Below are 22232 nucleotides of genomic sequence, written 5' to 3'. Positions count from 1 at the left end.
CGCTCATATGTATGCACATGGCTGTGCATAATACCCGTGGAGGCTATAGGTGGTTATCAGGTGTTGGATATTACCTACTTTTCTCTCTGTAAACCTGGAGCTCAGCAACTGAGGTGAGCTGGCTGGCCACTGAGCTCCTGTGTCTGTCCCTCCTGCTCAGCTCCCCAGCACTGGGTTACAGACAGCCATGTTCAGCTGTTACATGGATACTGAGTATCCATCCACACTTAGGTCCTCTTGCTTGTTCCACAGACACTTTAGTAACTCCTCTCCCCAGCCCCAGAAATGATTATTCTTTATAAGTTACTCAGACTTGATACTCAGTTACAGCAGTAGCAGCAGCAGCAGCAGCAGCAACAGCCACCAAATGGAACCTAGTTTCAAACGTGATCTTATCCATATTTGCTTAATCAGCATCTATCCTTTAATACAAATCAACATTCTTATTGTTTTCGTGAATATTATGGGATGTTTTGAAATAGATGAAAAATTTCCTTCATATTATTTTCTAAGTGGATTGTTAGTTTTCTAGAATCAGTCTTTTTGAAGGTCCTCATGAATGAATCTCAAAAGTCATATGTGGTTTGGTTTTCTTTTGAGACAGTCTTGATTTGTAGCTGTGCTGGCCTTGAACTAACTGGGTAGGCAGACTGGTCTCCAGCTTGCTGTGGTCCTCCTGCCTCAGCCTCCAAACATCTGTTTCAATAAGAAAGGGCTTTGCAGTCAGAGGGCCTGGCAGCTAAAATAAGTGATTTTCCTTGATAATTTTGTAGTTTTTAATATTGTAAGCATAGTAAACAGGTTTAGTTAAGGGCCACATATATGTATGTATATGTATGTGTATGTGTGTGTGTATGTGTATGTGTATATGTGTATGTATTACAGTGATATCCTGAACAGGATTATAAAATTACATAAAAATTGGGTTTCTAGAAACTCTTATACATTTCATAGCCATCAACAACAAAGGAAAGACAAGGCAGCTAAGCAGGATCCTTAGAGAGCAGCTGTGCTCATGTGGAGTCTAGTAGCCTTTGCTCTTCCTTTAGGGTTCCTGGTAGTGATCACCTCCTTATTAGGGGAAGCCTTCAGTTACAACCCATCCCTGTAAACTATAGGTGATAGATAACTTAAGAACATTTCTGTAGGGGAAGGCCTGAATTATTTTTGTATGTATATACAATCTAAAGACATGTATGCAATTTATTTTAGCTTAAAACGTCTTATACATAATATAAAGATCTACTGTGTTATTATAGAACCACTGTAAATACTATTTTCAATGACAATGCTGTATTGAATAAGCCAGTCATTTCCCAGATTTATTATCCCCAGATTTTCGCTACTGTGAGTTACTGTGATGATTGCCTTGCTTCAGAACCGACCAGGCACCAGGCTTCCAAGTCTATTTCTGTGGGCTAGAATCATAGGACTAGAATTACCACGTCAGAGAATTTGAACAAAGATTTTAGGCTTCTTGATGATAATCTCAGAATGTACTAAGAAGTCTCTGTATAAAAACCTCTGTTTCTTACGAGGAGGTGAGAAAACACTGCTCTGTTGTATTTTGCCAATATTAGCTGTGCTCACTGTTAAAAAATGATCATATTAAGTTACTATGTCAGTTTCCATTTCTCTGCCATTTAGTGATTATCCTCCTCCAATTTTTTATTTAGAATATTGTTTCTCTGAATTGCCTACTTGTCATTTGCTTATTTAAGTAAGTGATTTCCATTCTTTTCAAAATCAAATTTAATGTTTATTTTATTTTTATGTATATGAGAATTTTGTCTGCATGTGTGTATGTGCACTATGTGTGCTCAGAGGTCGCAAGAAGGAGTTGGATTCCGTGGAACTGAAGTTACAGAAAGCTGGGAGCCACCATGTGTCGCTAGGAACCTAGCCCAGGTCCTCCGCAAGAGCAACAAGTGCTCCTAACCAGTAAGCTATCTTGCTAGCCCCTGCTTTTCATTCTCAAGGCCTAAGAGACACATCTAGTTTTCATATGTATAGCAGGACTTTCTCTGACCCACAAGCAGTAATGTCAGAGTCTTCTATATAGTTTAAAGCTTGGGCCTTTTGCTAGGTCAGTCTCCCAGCTACTCCAACCTTAACCATTCTAGCCTACAACCCACCATGTGGCCAGCTCTTTATCTTTCCACCCATCCCCCAATCCATCTGTTCCCTCCCTGTCTGCTCTCTAATCTTCCATCATCGCTTTTTTCTCCCAGCATCCCTTTCTATTGGAAGTTCAGCCACCCTACTTCCTGCCCAGCTACTGGTCGTCAGCTCTTTATTACAACCAATCAGTAGCAAGAAACATCTTTTAGATTGCCTCTAGGCCTAGAGGGGTGGCCTTCAAGTATCTGAGCAGGTGTGGAAAGGCAAGTATTCTCAAATATAAGGCTGGTGCTGGGCCAAAAAAATGACAAGACCAAGCTAGCTTTTTGCTCTCTGCTGACACAGCAACCAACAATTGAAAATACAGAGACATACCTTCATACAAAGTAAAAAAGGTTACCCCAACACATACCAGCCTTTTGTAGTTTAATTGTAAGATTTATATGTGATAGATCATCAACTATGCAGTTATTTAGAACCCTTGCTTTTAAGTAACTAAATACTTAGCTTGAACTAGTGTAGACAGGTATTTAAATGGATCATAGATTTCCAGGAAAAGTTGATTTATGGGATAGGCCTTTGAAGCTGGCCTCAGAATAATCTAAAGGATGCAACCATCCTTCGGATTTTCACACTGCCCTTCATCTCTGCTTCTCTCTGCATGCTGACTTTCTTTTGTCAAACTGAAAATTTCTTTTCTCACAGTTTCTAATTTTACTGTCTGTTTAATGTCTCTACTGCTTCTTGAGAAGGACTGTCTGCTCTTTTCTCAAGGAAAGATTCCTGCCTCCCCAAAATAAAACAAAACCCCCCCAAAACTCTGATTGTCCTAGTTTGGGGTGAGTAATCTGTTTAGCCTTCTCTATTGAGTAGGAGATGATGGCCCTTTCATATGATTGTTTGGAACTGGAAGTGTGGAAGGAAAGAGCTCTTGACTGAAGGATTCATTCTTTTCCAAAGGGAGATAACAGTTGATAGATAAAACACTAGGCACTAGCCAACTACTGGTGGCACTCACCTTTAAATCTTAGCACTTGGGAAGCAGAGGCAGACGGATCTCTGAGTCCTAGGGCAGTCTGGTCTACAGAGCTAGGTACCTGGTGCATGAAAAAGGCTGTCTATCCACCATGGTTGCTTTATGCCTATAATCCTGGCACCTGGGAGGCTAAAGTGAGGAGGATTTCTACATGTTCAGGACCAGCCTTGGCTGTGTAGCAAATTCAGGCTAGCATAAGCTTCAAAGTATCACTGTCTCAAAATATTTTCAAACCCCAGGGATTCCCAAAGAGTATGTATATACACGCTTTCCCACCCTTTATAATTAGTAGATCATTGCTTTATCAGAAATGTGAGAGAACAAGTAGAGACATAACAAAGGTCCTGCTATTGAAAAAGAAATTATGTGATATTGAGTATAGCCACTCCTTGATATCTTGGGGAACTGGTTCCAGGGCTATACTTTGAGATAATGCTCAAGTTCCTATGAAAAAGCACATCTTACTGACAATGTTGCCCAAGTACACCTTTCTCTAAGCTTTAAACTATACTCTATTATATAACTAGTGTAATATAAATGTCATTGTAAGTTGTATTTTTTAGAGAATAATAAGGAAATATATGTATAAATGTTTATATATATATAATACATATTATATATACATATATATGGATGCAACCTGGCAAATATACATACATACATAAGTACATACATACATACAGACAGAAAGACATTATGTGCTGGGAATCTAACCCAGGGCCTGAGCATGCCAGGAAAGTACTCCATTATTCAGATATATTTGCAGTTTACTGAAATATAGTATGATATGAGATTGACTGAATCTACAAAATAGAGTGTAGAAAAAGAGGCCTAAATGTCCCCTAAAATAATAGCAATATTTGAAGAATTGTTTTATATGAACAATGTGATTTTATTAAGAATACTTTAATGTAATAGGGATTTTACTTTCCCCTCAAATTTTCTTCCATTTATAGTAAGCTATTTTGCCTTCAATTTTTGTGTGTAAAATTATCACTCAGTCTCATGATACCAAAATATTTATTTTTAAATTACAGTTAATATTCTAAAACTTGTTTCTACATTGATAATATTTAATTAAAGAAAAATCAGTTATTTTAATAGCCTAACCACATATTAAAGAGATAGTCAAAAAATAAGTGAATAATTTAAAAACTGTCCAGAGAGTTTACATGAAAGAGGTATACTTAAAAAGCAGTATGGATTCAATCCCATGCAAGATGCCTTTCTCTAACCTTGTCTGGTCTTTTAGCTATGTTATTAATATGTGGGAGAATGATAAGGATGATATACTCCACAGTTATATAGGCAAGTTCCACATTATTTTTTTTTAAATGAAAGCAGGTAACATTCAAAAGGGAACTAAATGCTTTCATTATTTAATTTTGTTTAAAATGTTGCTTCTGTTCTCTGTACTGTTGTGCCTGAGACATTTCTGGCCAAGTGCATTCATCCAGATTTTGAAGGTTCAGTTGCTCCTGCTAATATGTAACATGGTTTGGTTTCTGCCCCTAGAGTTTCTCAGAGTGCAGCATAAGTGACTCCTTAGTGACTTATCTGTCTGTCTGTACTCCCCTCTCTCTAGTCCTGCGTTCTTGAAGGGTCATTTAATGCTCTGGATGTACTTAGGTAGGAGTTAATTCTAGAACAGTTCAGACGCCGCTTTTCATAACTGGCAGCTTGTATCCCCTTCAGACACTTGTTTCCCAGGCGCTGAAGACTTGCTTGTTTGATGGGTTTTGTTGCTGTCCTAACTGTCCCCTTGATATTCAGACGCTTGGGATCCTGGGAGCGAGCGTGTGAGCCTGAACACTCACTACTTCACGTTCTTTTCAGGCTCCAAGCTCCCATTTGTCATCTTTGATTGCTGCAAAATCAGTTGGAGGGGAAGAATTTAAAATAAATTAATCTTTAGACTCAAAAGCTTGACAATAATAGAGTGTAGATTACAGGTGGCAAACCCCCCACAGTTTTCTTATATTTCTTGTGTGTTTTTTTTACAGGGTGGAGATAAGTTAAGGGGAATTTAAAAGTACTTTACTTGGAATTGTTTTCATTATGGGTGATATTAATAAGTAATCCAAAAAAATAATTTAGAGGCTAATCCCATTCCCTTCTTTGTTTTTATAACCCAGTGATGCTCATACAGTTTAGTTTAATCATGATGATGAGGGGAAAACTTGGACATAGACAATGGTAATAAATCTGTTCATGGTTGCATAGGCAAGAGGCTTATAGCATAAGTCACCTGTCTCCGAGTTAAAGGTTCTCTCTGTTAGAACATGCTGTTAGTCTCCATTTGCAGGAACACTCTATGACTAGACAACATCATGGCCTCACAACCACGTAGTGTTCAAAGTCTGTGCAGAATTATGACTGCTGGAGAAAACTCTGTGCTTACACAGTACATCCTGTACGGTATCCTGTGACTAATCTTACAAAATGATGTATACAGTAAAAGTGAACACTCATGCTTTTCTAGGCATGTAATGTTTATGCATATTAGTTCTATTTGAAGAGAATAGGTACTGAGCATAGCCAAAGCACCAATCTTCTCAGGGAGTATAGCCAGAGGGCTCCACATATTTACATATAGCATCCATTTAGGAAATATCTTAGAAGATATGATTTTACAAAGGATTTTATCATTTATATTTTAATTAAACAATAAAATATTTTATAAAAACACAGGCTCAGAATTCTTTTCCAGTTGATTTTTGGTAGTTGAAGTGATCTATAAATCAAGACATGTTTAAAGCACATTTTAAAAATATCACAGCATTGTCTTAAGTAAACGTAAATTACTTCTTCATGTTTCTAGGCATTTTCCTGTTTATAAACCCAACTTTGCCTATATACATATAATCTGTAGAACTTACTGTGTATGTTATCAAACTCTCTAGTATTTTATTTTTGAGCAATGTGTAATTATATTTTCACTGTAAATAATCTAAATATTGTAGAAAAAAATCCTAAAGTTTTCTTGTCCATTTGTCTCAGTTCTGGTTCTGCACCTCAGATAACCCTGTTTTAACATTGGCAAAGGTTGTTTCCATTTTTTTTCTAAAGTTTTAATTAGTATACTGTTCTGTAGTTGTGTTAAAATACTATGGCCAAAAGCAACTTAAGAGAAGAAACAGTTTATTTTGCCTTAAAGTTCCACAGGGACAGAGTCAATACTGGAGGGAAAGGCATCCAACAGGCAGACTTGGCAGGAGTAGGCAGCTAAGAGAGCATGTCTCAGCCACATATAGGAGACAGAGTAAGAACACTTATACCGGGGCAAGGCTATGAACTCCCAAAGCCTTTGCCCCGTGACATTACCTACTGTTATACCAGCACATTTTGTTGGTTTTGCAAAAGGTCTTTCTCTGTACCTGTGACAGGCCTAAAACTCACTGTAAAGAGCAACTCTGCCTTAGACTTACTGTGATCCTCTAGCCCCAGCTTCCTGAGTTGTGGGAGAATAGGTATGTGCCACATATGCTGCACGGTTCATGAGAAACTCTGTGTGTGTGTGTGTGTGTGTGTGTGATCTTCAAGTCTTAGTTATATGTAGCAGAACCATTTCTTAACTGTTTTGTATCTAAATTAAAATATTCATGTTACTTAGTAGCATAGAAGTACATACTAGTAAGAACAGGAAAAAAATAAAAGTAATTGCCTTTGGTAGTGGGAATTGGTATAAAAGCAAATGTTACTGTTTTTTCTTATACTAATTTCTGTAATATTTAACATTTTAAATTACATACATTATTAATAAAATTAAATGAACTTTTTCTATTTTGATTAATATTTTATATTTATTGTGCACCTATAAATGCTTCTCTTTTTACTTGGAATAACAAATCATGATTTTCTGCATATTTTTTGTATACAGTAATTTTCTTAGTATAGTGTATATGGTTTTCTTCATCTACTTATTTTTATTAAATTATACTCAATTTTAAATTTAAAATGATATTAGGAAATATTGAAACGTGCAGTGGTATTATTTTTTTATATTTTTAGAGTTCAAGATGCAAGCATGCAGTTAAAAAAGCAACAAAATGAATTTCAGAGTGTACAGAAAGAATTAGGTCATCTACAACTTGAGTTAAAAATTAAACAAAAACAATCCCAAGTCTTCAGGTAAGATTATCTTTAAGAACTGAAAATTATAAATACTAAAAGCACATAGAAAATGTTTACTTTATAAATTAGACATTTAGCAATATGGCTTCTTATCGTGAAAAAAAAATGGAAATGGCTTTACTTTCTTTTTGTCATCTCAACAGAATTGTTTTACTAATGAATGTAACTGAACAGCTTATTGTGTTAACACCTGAGTTTGTTCTTTCTCTGTAGTGCATTTAAAATGAAAGCATAGTAGCCAATGAGGTTTGTGTGTGTGTGTGCAGAGTGTGGTAATTTGTATGTCCGTGTGCCTGTTCACATGTTTGTGTCTACACTCTCTACTGTTCTCTGTGTTATTTCTGAGACAGGTTTTCTGACTAACCCTGGAGCTTACATTTGGCTAGACTTGCTGACCCCAGGCTCCATCCAGGGATCTTCAAGTCTCTGCCTCCCCTAAGCTGGGTTTCTGGCCATGCACCATCAGGCTGGCTTTTTACAGGAGTACAGGCATGGATGGATCTGAGCTGAGGGCTTGTGGCTGTGTGAAAGCTCTATACCTGCTCAGCAGCCCCTCCAGGTTCCTCTTGATTAATAGTTCTTAGTCATTTGATCTGATGGAACAGAAAATCTTTCTGTGTGATAATACAGACCCTTACATTTGGAACTCTCCAGCATAAATGTTAACTTCCTCCCAGAGAGTCTCTGGAAGGTTTATAATGCTTAAAGATAAAATCCAGAGCACCCCCCCCCCCAAAAAAAACCCTAGGATTATATACTGAGAACCTCTGTAAAAATGATCCTTTATTTTGTGTCAGTTAACTTTTAGTACTTAGAAAAAGAAAGATAGTTTAAAATAATATGATAAATGACACAGATTCAGAGTAACTAAAAAAAAGATGCTGAGTAAGTAATTGGATGTTGGGTTTTTGTTTTTTAATTCACTCTAATACCACAAACATTTTTTTAATCTTCTGATTGTTTAATGTATCTGTTAATAATCTGCTGGCCACTTATCTTCCTTTTACAAATGTCTTATGTATAACTGGTAGTCAGTAAAGAATTGTTGAATGGATGCATGAAGAAAGTCTACCTATACTTGTATGTGTGTGTGTGTGTGTGTGTGTGTCTGTATACCACATGCATGTGGTTTCCCCTGAGGTATTATATTCCCCTGAGACTGGGATTATAATGATTGTGAACTAACATGTGGATGCTGGGGAATGAACCTGGGTCTTCTGAAGAGCATCCAGTTCTATTAACCACTTACTCACTGCTCTAGGACCCCAGATGAACATTTTTACCATTACAATTCTCCTTGGCCCATTTTAAGAAAGTCAGTAGTGATCCAGGAGATTCCTAGCACCAGAAAGCTCTGACTTCCAGTTGCTTGGCTCCTGAAGTATTCTTGGCCCATGTCTGGATTGCTGCCTATAAAGATGTCTGGCCTCTTTATAGTTAAAGTAATGAACTAGAAGACCTTTGGCACTGCTGTATACTTGAGTGTGCTCTCACTGTTTTCAGATGATATCTGCTGTCTCTGCAAAGGTGTTGAAGGTTTCCTTTAACTTTCAAAATTACTTCTATTAAACAGTGGATTATATGATCATGATAAACCACTTTTGAAGAAATGTGTTGTTGTGCTTTCTTGTTTAAAAATCCTAATTTTTTGTTTACTAATTGCAGTCAAAGATTGTTGGAACACAAACACTTCTGGAATAAGACTCTTTTATTACTTACTTTCACTAAGAGGGAACTAACAAGTATTAAATATGAGATAGATGATAATTTTCAAAACTGGACTGCACTGAAAGGAGAAGTTTTGCTACAAATTAAATCTATAAGTGATACAGCTTTGGCAGGTTTGTTACATATATTTACAGCCTAATTGCTTTGTCTATAACTGATACATCATAATTTTGCAGTCATAATATTTCCTTGTCTTTTGGGAGTTAGGCTCCACTTTTTAAGCTAATTGCTAGTTGGTACTGTAAATAAACATTAAGGTCCATTCCCTTCCTGGAATTCAGCAGTTATATACTGATCTAACATAAGCTACAATACATCTGTTTTAAGTTATAGTCAAAAGTCTAATTACTCTTGTTAAGCATATGAATTTGTTTAAAATTTTTCTCAGTGGCTGGGTAGTAATGTTAGATCAGCCTCCCTCAAATAATAATTACAAATACTAAACAAAAATACTCAACATTGCTGAGAGACTGGAACCAAGCACAGACAGGTGGAATCGTCGAACATTAAAGATGGTTACCCCGTGAAAAATGCCAGTCTGAAAAGGCAGCATGGTGTATCACATTCATGTGACTGTCGGAAAGGGGAGAACTAGAAAACAGTGAACTTCTGTGACTGAGAGGGGTTAGGAGCAAGGATGAATAAACACATGATACACAGAGGAATTTAAAGATATGGAAAGTATTCTCTAAGATGTGTAGTGGCACACTCACATCATTATGCATTTGCTAAAACTTATAGAACATACAACACCACGTGTGACATCTAATATAAATGGTGAGCTCTGGCTAAAAGTAAAATGTCCCAGTTGATTGTCTTGAAGTGGATATACCCTGTGGTACGGCCTGCCAGTGAGAGGAGGCTGGGGTGGTCTGGGGCAGGAGGCATGTAAGAACTCTCTGCTCTTTCCTCACTTTTACTGTGAACCTAAAACTGCTGTAAAGAATGCTAAGATTATTTTAAATATTGAAAAGAGTATGGAACGTGATTCATTCCTTTCCTTTTTTATTTTTTAAAGGCCAATAGGCTCAGGTCAGGATACTGTTTATTCTGAATAAAAGCAAAAGGTATGAAAGACAAATGTGTTCTTTTAAACCTGAGGATGAGAGGACAGAGATGAAGGTGGCCCCGGCCTCTGGGAAGAGGCAGGTGCAGAGACAGTGGGGACAGCAGGTTCCGCATGGAATGAATGTGTTCCGAATCCTCGGCTGCTCTCTGGAGTGCATGTATACAAGGAAGACTGAGCAGCCCATCGGAGACAAAAGTGATGATACTTAACAGACACCTCCCCTGGGAACAGCCTTTATAGTGTGAATGTAGCTATATTACCTGCTCATTAAACCAGAGCAGAACCAAAACCAAAACAACAAACAAACAAAACACCCTTAAATAATTTAAAAAAAAATTATGTGCATGAATGATTTACTCTGAATATCTGGCACCATTTGTGTGCCTGGGGCCCAAGGAATCTAGAGAGGACTTTGCATGCCATGAAACTAGAAACTAGGTACAGACAGTTGTGAGCCACCATGTGGGTGCTGGGAATCAAATCTGGGTCCTTTGTAAGAACAATCAATGCTCCTAACTGCTGAGCCATTTCTCCAGCCCCTTAATACTCTTCTGAGGAAGCAAAAGGAACCCAGTCTGTGCCATCCACACTGTTCGGTATACAATTCCAATATCTTAATATTTCTGGGAAGAAATATTAAAAATATGGTCCATGTCTCCCCAAATAGAACAGTCAGTACAGAGCAACTCTGAATTTCACTGGACAATTTGTGGGAAGGCATAGCTCTTCCTGTCGTACTATGCTTTGCAGACCTTGCATCGTTTATAGATGGAAAGATTCTGGCCACCCTGGTAAGTTTCTCTGGGTCATGTGCTAATGATATGTGCTCACTTTGGAAAGCACACATTTTCTCACATTTTGGTAATTCTTACAATACTTTTTTTATTTTATCTGCAAACAGTGTTACTATTGTAACTGTTTTAGGACACTATGAACCACACCCATATAAGAAGGTATACTTAGCTTTAACAAGTATTCTGTGTTCTGACTTCATTAAAAGCAGCCATTCCCATGTCTCCCACTCACTTTTGGACCTTCCTAAAAAGCAGACATCAAAATTAGACCAATTAATAACTCTACAGTGGGTGTAAATCTCTTTCCCTTAGATCAAGAGCTAAGATGATTAAGCTTAGTGAGGAAGTCAAAAGCTAAGACAGGTGGGAGGTTAGGCCTCTAGTACCTATGCAGCCCATTATCTTGTAAAATCGAAGGGAAGTTCTTGAGAGAGTGAGGAGTGCTTCTTCAGTGAACATACAGAAGAGAAGAAAACAGCCTTGTTACTGATGTGTTACTAATTAAGCTTTCACCCATAACATTCTCCTAAGTTAAAGGTTAATTTAGAGAAAGTCCCTGACATGGATTCATGAAGGTTGAAAGAAGTGAGAAGCTACAGAAGAAAATGGGAGCTCCCAGAAGTTAGTTCAGGAGGCTTAAGGAAGAATGTCTTCATAAGATACAAAGTGTGCAAGACAAAGCCACAAATGCTGACTTAGAAGCTGCATCAAATTATCTAAAACATCTGCTTAAGATAATTGATGAAGATAGCCTCATTAAGCAGCAGCATTCTTTTGGGGGGCAGAGTTTCTAGCTTGTGTCAGCCCTGAACTCTCGATGTAGCTTAAGGATGGGCTTGAACTTCTGGTCCTCCCTGGTGTACCGTCACACCTGGTCCTTAATACCAGGCTTAAAAGGACTCCATTTAGAACTTTTCATAGCTAGAGAAGACATCGCCTGGCTTCAAAGGCTCAAAAGATAGGCTAACTCTCTTGTTGGTGCCAATAAAAGCTGATTTGATATAGAAGCCCCCTTTCATCTGCCATCCTCAAATCCTGGGACTCTAAGAATCATATGAAGTCTACTCTGCCTGTTCAATATAAATGGAACAACAACAACACCAGGATGACAGCACATCTATTTACAAAGTAGTTTACTGACTTTTTAAAGCCCTCTTTTGATAACTGCTGCTCTGTATAATATCCTCAGCCTGGTGGTGCATGCCTCCTGTTCCAGCTACATGGAGGCTTGGGGAATGATAACTTTATTCAAGGAATTCAAGGCTATCTTGGATAGCATTCTGAGATCCAGTCTTAAAGGAAAAACAAATTCCTTTCAATATAACTTCACCTAAGAACTGTGGTGGAGTTTAATGAGATTAGTAATGCTTTCATGCATGTTAACTGAAAGCCATTTTATAGCCTATGGATTAGGGATTTCGACTTAAGTCCCACTATCTGTATACTTTATATGTTTATTTGCAGATAGTATCCACTATCAAGGATGGCGGTTTCTCCAATTTATCTGGACATAGTAAATTGAAAACCACTGAAAATGATTCTTTACTGTAGATGCCATTAAGATTAAATACTATCATTAGGATTCACCAATATAGACCTCATTAAGAGCATTCATGATTCATTTTTATTGACAAGAATTTAGAAGAAGTTGATTGTAACCAGCATGGCTTTGAAGGCTCAATGCATTAGTGGATAAAGTAGTTGTAGACAATGTAGAAATAGCAGTTGTTCTAGTTTGCTTCCTGTTGCTGTGATAAACACTGTGACCAAAGCAACTTCAAAAGGAAAGGCCTTATTTCATTTGATAGCTTACAACTTCTTAGAAAGGGAAGGAATTCAAGGCAGGACCTCCTGCTGGTGTGGGTCTTGGTGATAAAGCTTCTGCTTTACCCCAGTAAAACTCATGATTCATCAGTGTGGACTTTGGTGGTATCTGTTCTTGGGAGTGCGGTAGCCTCTGTATCTGGAGTGAGACGTGCATGTAACATCTCCCCTGAAGAAGTTTGGTCACACAGCAACCACTGAAACTTGGTGAAAGAAAAGAGCCAAGTTAAATCACAATAAGCGACTTCCTTACTAGAGACAGGGTCTGCAAATGAACTCATTAAGCCAGGGGAGATCTCCACAGGGAAGCAGGCTGGGGTGCTGAGAATCAGACCCAGCTACAGGTCTTCTGTCTTCAGTGACCATCTGGCTGAATCAAGTTACCCCGGGTAGAAGAGTCAAAAACTCAGGGAAATGGCATTCTTCACATAGAGCAGCCCTGGGGCATCAGAAGGCAAGGTGGAGTCATGAATCTGAGGAAGCCACCAGAAAAGAACTGACAACCTCTCCTTTATCACATACCAGAACTACACGGGACACCAAGGATACAGAGGAAATGGCTCCTGCTTGACACAGTAGCATGTGAGTCCTGCTTGAATGACAACAATCTAGGAAGGTGACTTTCAACAAAGCCCTTGTCAGGGATTAACTCCCTAAGTATTCATTTTATTTTATTTTTTTCTGGTTTCTATATTCCATGCCTTCCATTATGTCTCACGGTAGTTTTGCTTTAGTTTGTCTATTGTTTGGTTAGTTTTTGAGATTATTCTGTGTTTCCTTGAGGAAATCAAGAAGTTTAAAAAGCTCCTAGAATTAAATAAAGTAAGCATAGCAAAACCTATAGGACACATGAAAGCAGTTCTGAGAGGGAAGTGTGTATATACATATATATATATATTTTTAAATACATTCATGTATATACATATATATGTGTTTGTATAATATATGTATATATATGTGTATATATATATATACACACACATATACACACATACATTTTAAAAATCAAAGAGTTCAGGTAAATAATGTTCCATCTTAAGGCTTTGTAAGCAAACCAAATCCAAAGTACTAGGTGGGAAGAAATTATAAAGATCAAAGGAGAAACTAATGAAATAGAAGTGAAAAAAAAAATAGGACTCAATGAAATAAGGATTTGGATTAAGTGTGGTGGCACATGGACACATCACATCTCTCTGAGTTTGAGGCCATCCTGGCTTATGTATTGAGTTCCAGGCCAGTCAATACATAATGAGACCATGTCTAATAATAATAATACTTAAAAAACCAAAAAACATAAAATAGACAAAATAGATAATTGTTTCACTTAGTCAAGAGAAACAGAGAAAAATACCCAAATTAATAAAATAATAAAATTAGAGATGAAAAGCAATACATTAGAACAAAAAGCAGTGAGATTCAGGATCATAAGGACATACTTCAGAAACATATATTTCACTAAATTGGAAAAACTTGACATCAATGAATTTATAGACAAGTCTGGCATATCAAAGTTAAACCAAGAAGAAGTCAGTTATTTAAGTAGAACTATACAAAAAGTAATGAGATTGAAGCAGGCTTAGAAACATGTTAAAAGTCTCCCAATTTTTTAAAAAAAGTGCTTAGGTCTAGATGGCTTCACTGCAGAATTCTACCAACCTTTAAAGGAGGCGAAACCAGGGCTTCTCAAGTTCCATAAAACAGAGGAAGCATTTGAGAGTAAGTACCAAAAGAGAGAGAGGTACAAATACAACAAATCTCCCTCATAATAAAACCAGTCCTCCTGATGAATATAGACAAAAAAAATTCTCAATAAAATCTTGCAAACTTTAGACAGGAGTTCCTGAAAAAGAAATCAAATTGAACTCATTCCAGAAATATAGGAATGGCTCACCAAACACAAATCAGTAAATATAACACACCACATAGATAAACTCAAGGCCAGAAACCACATGGTCATTTCATTAGATGCTGAAAAAGCCTTTAACAAAAATTTCATGACAATATGGAGGTACTAAGTAGGGGTTGGAGGACATAACATAAGAGGGAACATAGCTGAAAGGTGGTGTATGATAACGCTGAGCCAACATTGTGCTCTAAGGGGAAGCACATGAAACTTTCTCACTCAAACCAGAAGCAAGACACCGCTGCCACTTCCCCACTCCCAGTCCCTGCAGTGCCCAATCTCAGAGCAGTAAGACAAGAGAAGGAAATGCAGTAGATACAGAGGAGCCCCAGAACCCTTCTTTTCAGGAGATAGAACTACTCAGAAGAGACTCTAAAGTTGTCTCCAGAAAACTCCTGTACCTGATGAACACTTTCAAAAGTGACAGGATGCCAGATTAACATGCAAAATTCAGCAGTAGCCTTTCTATAGACCAATTACAAACATACTGAAAAAGAAGTCAGGGTAGTGACCATGTGCACAATAGATTAGTAACCCACTGGAATAAATCTAAGCCAGGAAGTGAAAGACCTCTACAATGAAAACTTCCAAATGCTCTGAAGGAAGACCTTAGATGGAAAGACAAAAGATAAGGACTGTAAACAAACAAAATTGATAAACTCCGAGAGTAAGAACACCTGCTCATCAAAGGGCGTCATTAAAAACAAGTGTGATGGATAGCTGTCCCAGAGGGAAGCATTGCAGGTTCACGAGGGGGAACTGGTAATGCCCTCCCAACTCTTAGGATTTATGTTTCAGTTTACATGTCACTTCCTCCAAGAGATCTTTGCAGATTATCCCGAAGCCTTCTTTGTCTAAATTTCTTTATCCTTTGCTTCATACTAAATAATGTATGTCACTATTGGGAGTATTCGTGCCCATTTCTTGATTTTTGTTGTTTACTGTCTATCCTCTGGCACCAGGCTGTAGTTTCTTTGTGGAAAAGCACACAGGATCTTCTTCCAAAGCTGAAGGCAGAAATGCACACACAAGGACTGCAGACTTAGTTCTCAAACAAGGAGTGAGTGCGCCCAAGAAAGACATGGGCATATGCAGCTGAGATCCTGCTATAGTAAGAGGTTTTTCCTCCTCACTCCCTACTATCATCCTGATCTCAGCCCCAGGGCACAGGTGTGCCAGCTGAGACAAGTAGGTGCAGAACCTGGAAGGTGCTGACGCTGGTCCTTTACTGCTTCTTTGAATGTATCTCAGACCTAGCAGAAGTTCTAGTGGCTACAGGAACAAACAACTTTCACATCATCAAGCTTTAGAAAATAAGTTGAATATAATATCCTCAGAAGCCAAGACCAGGGAGGCCTGAAAAAGTTTTACAACCACAGTCCAGTATGGTAGCCGCCAGGCACATGTGGCTATCAGTATTTGAAATGTGGGTTTAGCCTCTTAATGAAATAGGGCTGTTTATATAACGAGTTAAATATACCATTAAAATTAATTTCAAATCTTCAAGAGAAAATTTGAATTACACGTATAGTTTTGTAGTATATATTGCTTCAGTGGATATTGCTAGTCTAAATTAGTAGTGAGGTGAACTGTTCCATGCTTTAAAAACTACAACTATTATAATTCTAGCTTGATATTTACAAGATGGTAAGGGTAATGTGAGTTGTAGCAGGGGTGCCTTTGTCACCGCCCCCCATCTCTTTCTCTCCTTCTCTCCCTCCCTTCCTCTCCCTCAGCCCATAGCCCAGATTGTATTGAAACATGTTACCTGTTTTTAAATGCTTATAACAACTCGCAACTGAAAATAGTCCAGATATCTTTCTGTGGATGAAGGACAAATAGTATTATATCTATTCTATATAATCCAAGTCAGCAACAAAAAGGAAAGAATTAATACAAGCAGTAACTTGAATGAACATGAAAGAAATTTTTTCAAGTTTTTTTTTAAAGCCAATTTCGGAATCTTTTCTCAGGGTTCTTTTTTTTTTATGGTTTGAGAATTTCATAACTCATAGTATGTTTTGATCAAATGTCCTCTCCCCTCCAATCTCTCCACTCTCCTCCTCGCCACTGTCCTTGCCCAACCTCAGATACTTTTTGTGTTAAAAGTCACTCAGTTCACTTGGTGCTGACTGGGTATTTGTGGGCATGAGACCATCTACTGGAGCCTGGGAGCCAAATCCCTAAATTAACCTGACTGTCCCATAGAGACCAGTTGACAACAGTTCCCCAGCTTGGATGGGACTTCATAGCTCATCTCCCATTCCTACTGTGCCTTTGCCTGTCCTGACTTTGTCTGTCACAGCCTCTGTGAGTTCATGTGTACAAAGGCCCTGTTGTGTGTGTCTGGTAAATATCTTTAGCTCTTGTAAGTTCTCAACTGCCTCTTCTGTTATGATTCCTGAGTCTTTGAGAGAGGGAATATGACAGAGATGTCTCACTTATGCTGAGCTCTCTACAGTCTCTTATTCTCTTCACACTGACCAGTTTTGGATCTCTGTATAAGTCACCATCTGTTAAAAAAAAGCTTCTCTGGTGAGGATTGAGAGGTGGCACATAGAACTTAGGAAGCAGTTTATTACTACATCAGTCTAGCATAATAATAGTTGTAGGTTCTCCCCTAGGGTTTATGACCTAGCCAGCCATAGGTTAGCTGGTTGGTTTTGGCTCTGCTAATGGAACCAGGCATGAATTCTGTCTTGTGGATTGGGTTTAAATCCAGTCATAAAATGGTTCAATATCAAAATCTACATTTATTGTTCCATTTATACAGCAGTCTTGACATAATGCCATTGTCGGTGTAAACAAGAGCCGAGGACTGTACTTGTAGGCTGGAGAATGATTATGACAGTAAGGAGCGGGGAATGAGCTTAATGGTATACCAACAATCCCATATTTTGACTGCGGTAGTAGCTATGTGAAACTACATGTCCTGGGTGGGTTTTTTGTTAACTTGACATTATACGGTCACCTAGGAAGAGGGAACTTCAGCTGAGGAATTACTCCCATCAGACTGGCCTGAAGCCAAGTCTGTGGGGGCATTTTCTTGATTGTGGGTTGATATGGGAGGGTTCAGCCCACTGAAGGCACTACCATTCTCGGGGCAGTGGTCCTGGGTTGTATAAGAAAGCAGGGAAATGTAATTGAGGAAAATACGTAATAAAAAAATATATATATATAAAAGAAAGAAAGCAGGGTGAGCAAATTATGAGGAGTGAGCCTGTAAGCATTCCTCCGTTCCTCTCTTCAGTTACTGTCTCCAGAATTGTGTGTCAGTTACCCTGCCCTGATTTACCCTTATGATGAACTGTGAACTGTAGTCTGAAATATGCCTTTTCTTCTTCAAGCTGCTTTAGGGTGTTTATCACAGCCATAGAAAGCAATCTAGAATGCTGTTTTTGTGCTAAAATTGCATAGAACAAGCACTCATACGCAAATGAGTTTTGCACACTTGGTTAAAATCAAAATGCTTCTCTGGGGAGTAGAGTGAAGGGGAAATGGAACTTTTCTATACATCTATTTGTTACTGTCTGTAAACTATTTCAAAATAAAAGGTTTTTTTTAAAAAAAATGTAATTTTGTGTTATTCCTCCATTTAATACCTATAGTTTTAAGGCCTTTCCTATTAATGTAATAAAGTTTATGAACTAATGGTCGCATACTGTAACATTGTATTTCCCTGATAATAAGGTTCTGGAACTCTTGTAATAATATAACCCAATACAATTGTATACTCACTTGCCTAAGCTTAGGGCTACAAAGAACAGAAATAAATCTTAATAAGATAAAGAAATTGACTTGTATGAGATTAGTATTTGCTTTAGCTAATGCATTTTGTTGCTGTTCAGTGCTAAGAATTAGATCCAGGACCTCACAAGTATGTACAATGTCCCACCACCAAGCCACAACTCCCCCTTAAGTATCTTCCCTTTTCACTCCTTTGGTTTTTCAAGACAGGGTTTCTCTGTGTACCCCTCAATGTCCTGGAACTTGCTCTGTAGACTAGGCTGGTTTCAAACTGACTGCCTCAGCCTCTCAAGTGCTGGGATTAAATGTGTGCACCATCACCAGGGAATCTCTCTCTCTCTCTCTCTCTCTCTCTCTCTCTCTCTCTGTTTTTCTCTGTGTCTCTATCTCTGTCTCTTTCTCTATTTTATGTTTGTGAGTACCCTATTGCTGTCTTCAGACACACCAGAAGAGGGCATTGGATCCCATTACAGATGGTTGTGAGCTGCCATGTGGTTGCTGGGAATTGAACTCAGGACCTTTGGAAGAGCAGTCAGTGCTCTTAACCACTGAGCCATCTCGCCAGCCCTGAATCTCTTGACCTTTTAGAAATCAAGTACAAAATTATGTTAGAGTTCAGTTTTAATGTAAACAAACATAAATTTGATGACATTAAGAATGAAATAAGCATATTTTATATTACTAAAATTGGGGGGGTGGTCTGTATGACCTAGTCTGACATTAAAAGCATATTCAGCTCAAAATGCCTACCTCCAAAATGAAACTGAAGCAAACACTTACTGGGGATGTTCAAATCCTGGCATATTAGGAAGCAATTGAAGCTCTGCTGTACGAGAAGCCTTTCTGCATTTAACATCTCCTGTTATCGCTAAGGCATGATGGCAGAAACTAATGGAGAATAAAATAGGCTGTTATCTGTGGCCTAATTAACCTATATTCTAATACTAGGTCATGATGCTTACATGTGGTCAGTACCAAGTAAGTGTGCAGATTGATGTGCAGCATCTAGGTTGGCTCAGAAGAGTCTTTCCCAATGGGGTGGAAGATAGCTAGCTATGCAGACCGGATCCATGAGGATGGGATTCTTCTTCAGGCTGTGCTGAAACAAAGAAGTCTCAGTTTAGGTACAGTAACCAGTGTCGGTTGACCTAGTAGGGGTCATAATTCTGAACCCCGGATTAGGACAAATAACTGACAAGCATGAAAGTATATAATGGCAAACTGTAGGATTGTAGGTTAATGCCCTGAGCAATTGATAGAGGAGCATTTAGCTCATCCTGGTTGAGTTAATTCACTGTTGCTGAGTTTAATCTCCTGATACCATGCTGGAAATGTTTAGTTCCCGTTAATTCAGAAAGCTTGCCGTACTTTTCCATGAAGACATGGAAATAGACTATTTCACAAATAAACTTTTATTGCAGATTCTGCCTCTTAATGTCAGATAGAAAGTCACATTGACATTAGTTATTTTAGAGACGATAGTGTTCACTAACAGAATCAGTCAGCTAAACCTAAGCAGAGCCACTTTGGCAAATGATAAATAGGTGGCAGCATTTGTGTCCTGCTCAACGGTGTCATTCTGACTTAAACACTGGCAGGTGTTACAATATGGGACAGTGCATTCAGCGTACAGCAGCCTCTGTGGCTGTAAAAATAGCCAGGGAGCATCCGTACTTGTCTCACTTTGTTAAACTGCACTGCTTTTTGTTCTTGTTCTTTTTAGCTTTATATTACTAGTGTGCTGGTCATTACTCTCACAGAATCAGGCTCATAGTCATACATGTTTATAAGCAGATTAGCTCTTCTCTGTGGGTGAAAAGCCAAGAATGTAACTATTGGACCATGGTAGAAGCATGCCTTTGATCCCTGCCATTTATTTATTTGGGTTTTTCCATTGAAAAGGAACCAAAAGAGAAATGTTAGTGGGACCTCCTGTCCAGCCCCAAGCAGTGGTTAGTGTTGCTTTTTCTTTCCCTCCCAGACATGCTGTGTACCCATCGAAAGAGCACGTCCGTTTCTTCCTTTGGACCACATTCTCCGGCTCTTTCTCACTCACATTCTTGAGCCCCCTCAGGTTTGCTCACTCTCTTACTATCTTGCTCTCTCCTCTCACTAGGTCACTATGTCCCCTCCCATTGGCCTGGAAACTTGCTATGCAGACCAGGCTGGCCTTGAATTCACAAATATCTGCCTACTTTGCCCTCTCAAATGCTGGGATTAAAGGTGTATGCCATCAGCCTGGCTGGATCACATCCTTGGCTGTACTCTGTGCCATCCTTTAAGAGATTCTCTTTCCTGTGACCTGCTGTCATCATCTGCTGGCCATCTTGCTTCTGCTCCCAGGTCTGTCCTGTGCATTTCCACTTTGAGCTTTCCTTCATGTGTAGATGTAGTAACCCCCAAGAGCAATAAACCAGGCCAACATGATGAGACACCCAGTCACACCTGAACCCACTACACAACTTAGAAGGGACTAGCCAAAGAAGGCAGCAGCTCGTAATCGTTCTAGAAAACCGTTGTCCAGAGTTTCAGGGAGGCCACACCCTCATCAATATAATTAGTTGCAGTGACAGTCTTTTTTAATTGTGTGTTTGCTACCTTAGTGGCGGCTTATGTTGGCAGTGCGGAAGACATTGGTGAATGGAAAACTTGATAATTTTTCTGATGAATCATGTGCTCTGGGCCTTCTCCGGGAGGTGATATGAAATTAGCACGTTGAAATGTAAATAGAATCATAAAAAGCCATTTAAAAATTAAATGGAACAAGAGGAATGATATTGAATTGCTACAGTAAATTCTGGTTTCACTTCAGGGGACAGAATACCATTAGAATCCTTAAAATATATTTGTTAAGTATTAAATACTTCCTACTAGCTTGCTAGTTTTAGGTGTTCCATCCTTCCAGTGCTTTCCGCACTTACCACCTAGAAGTAGGCCAGTTGCCATCTTAGAAATACTACCCAACCAGCTCATGCTGTGCATTTAAATTTGCGTTTTCTGTCATACAATGCCAACAAACCCTTCATCACCCCACAGGTATTATAGATTTCATATTTATATGACAATGTAAAAGAAGTCTGTGTTACAGTTTAGTATAATTTAACGCTTTACAAAGTGCATCACTTATCAATCCAGCCCTCTCCTCCTTTCTTTCCAGACTTGCTAATGCATATGAATCTAACTTTTAGCTAGGAGTCATATTCTCAGAAATGTCATCTTATTTTCACATATTAATTTTCTAAAGGAAAATCAATTTTTTTAGAGGAATGTGATTTAATGTCTCCTGCTTATAAACTTTGAATTTTCTTTACAGAGATAGATATGTTAAATAAAAGTCTAACAGTGTCCCAGAGAAATAAGGTGTGCCTGGAAGAGGAAATGAAAAGTCTCAAATTGTTGTCAGATGCAGCCATATTGAGGTCTCAGCAGATGGAGGCATCCAAACAGCATGAAGTGAACTTGCAAGCCAGGTGCTATGAGCTGCAGAAAGAAGCACTAGGTAAAGAGAACCTTCTTGATGTTAGCAGCTGGCCGTAACATGGAAACGGCTGCTTGTTCCTGATGTCCTAACCCATCTTGGGCTACTTAACTTGTCTGCCAATATGCCTAACAGTAACTGCAATAACTGTTTTCTCGGGAGTTTGTGTTCACCCTTGTAGTCTGGTCGTTTAAAGAGGCAGGACTAAGTGGGTATGTGAGAGGCCTCTGAAATACAAGGTAAGATTTCATCAAGACACAGTGGAATTTACTTTGCTATTTCATTATCTCTAGGGGATTGTTGGCTTTGGGGTGCCAAAGAAAAACAGCATTTGGTGTTATGTAAGATGAATCCAGATTTTATTTTCATTTTTAAATGTTTTACTTCTAAAACTTTAA

At 38.4% G+C, this 22232-nt stretch overlaps 1 protein-coding gene across 2 annotated transcripts in view; it reads left to right on the top strand.

Annotated features, from left to right (window-relative positions):
* Lekr1 (leucine, glutamate and lysine rich 1) overlaps positions 1 to 22232 on the top strand; it is a 186797-nt gene that overhangs the window by 59965 nt on the left and 104600 nt on the right. For both annotated transcript variants that reach the window (XR_003836153.2, XM_029474779.1), the window contains exons 4-6: positions 7169 to 7288; positions 8957 to 9132; positions 21670 to 21855. Coding sequence is in view for 1 of the 2 variants with exons in the window: in XM_029474779.1 (XP_029330639.1) it covers positions 7169 to 7288; positions 8957 to 9132; positions 21670 to 21855 (482 nt within the window). In the remaining variant the exon portion in view is untranslated. The remainder of the gene's footprint in view (positions 1 to 7168; positions 7289 to 8956; positions 9133 to 21669; positions 21856 to 22232) is intronic.

Source organism: Mus caroli, unplaced genomic scaffold (assembly GCF_978045245.1).
Source record: "Mus caroli unplaced genomic scaffold, Mus_caroli_1 scaffold_3, whole genome shotgun sequence".
NCBI lineage: Eukaryota > Metazoa > Chordata > Mammalia > Rodentia > Muridae > Mus > Mus caroli.
Note: the sequence above shows the minus strand (reverse complement) of the source record. Positions and strands in the feature narration are given on the sequence as shown.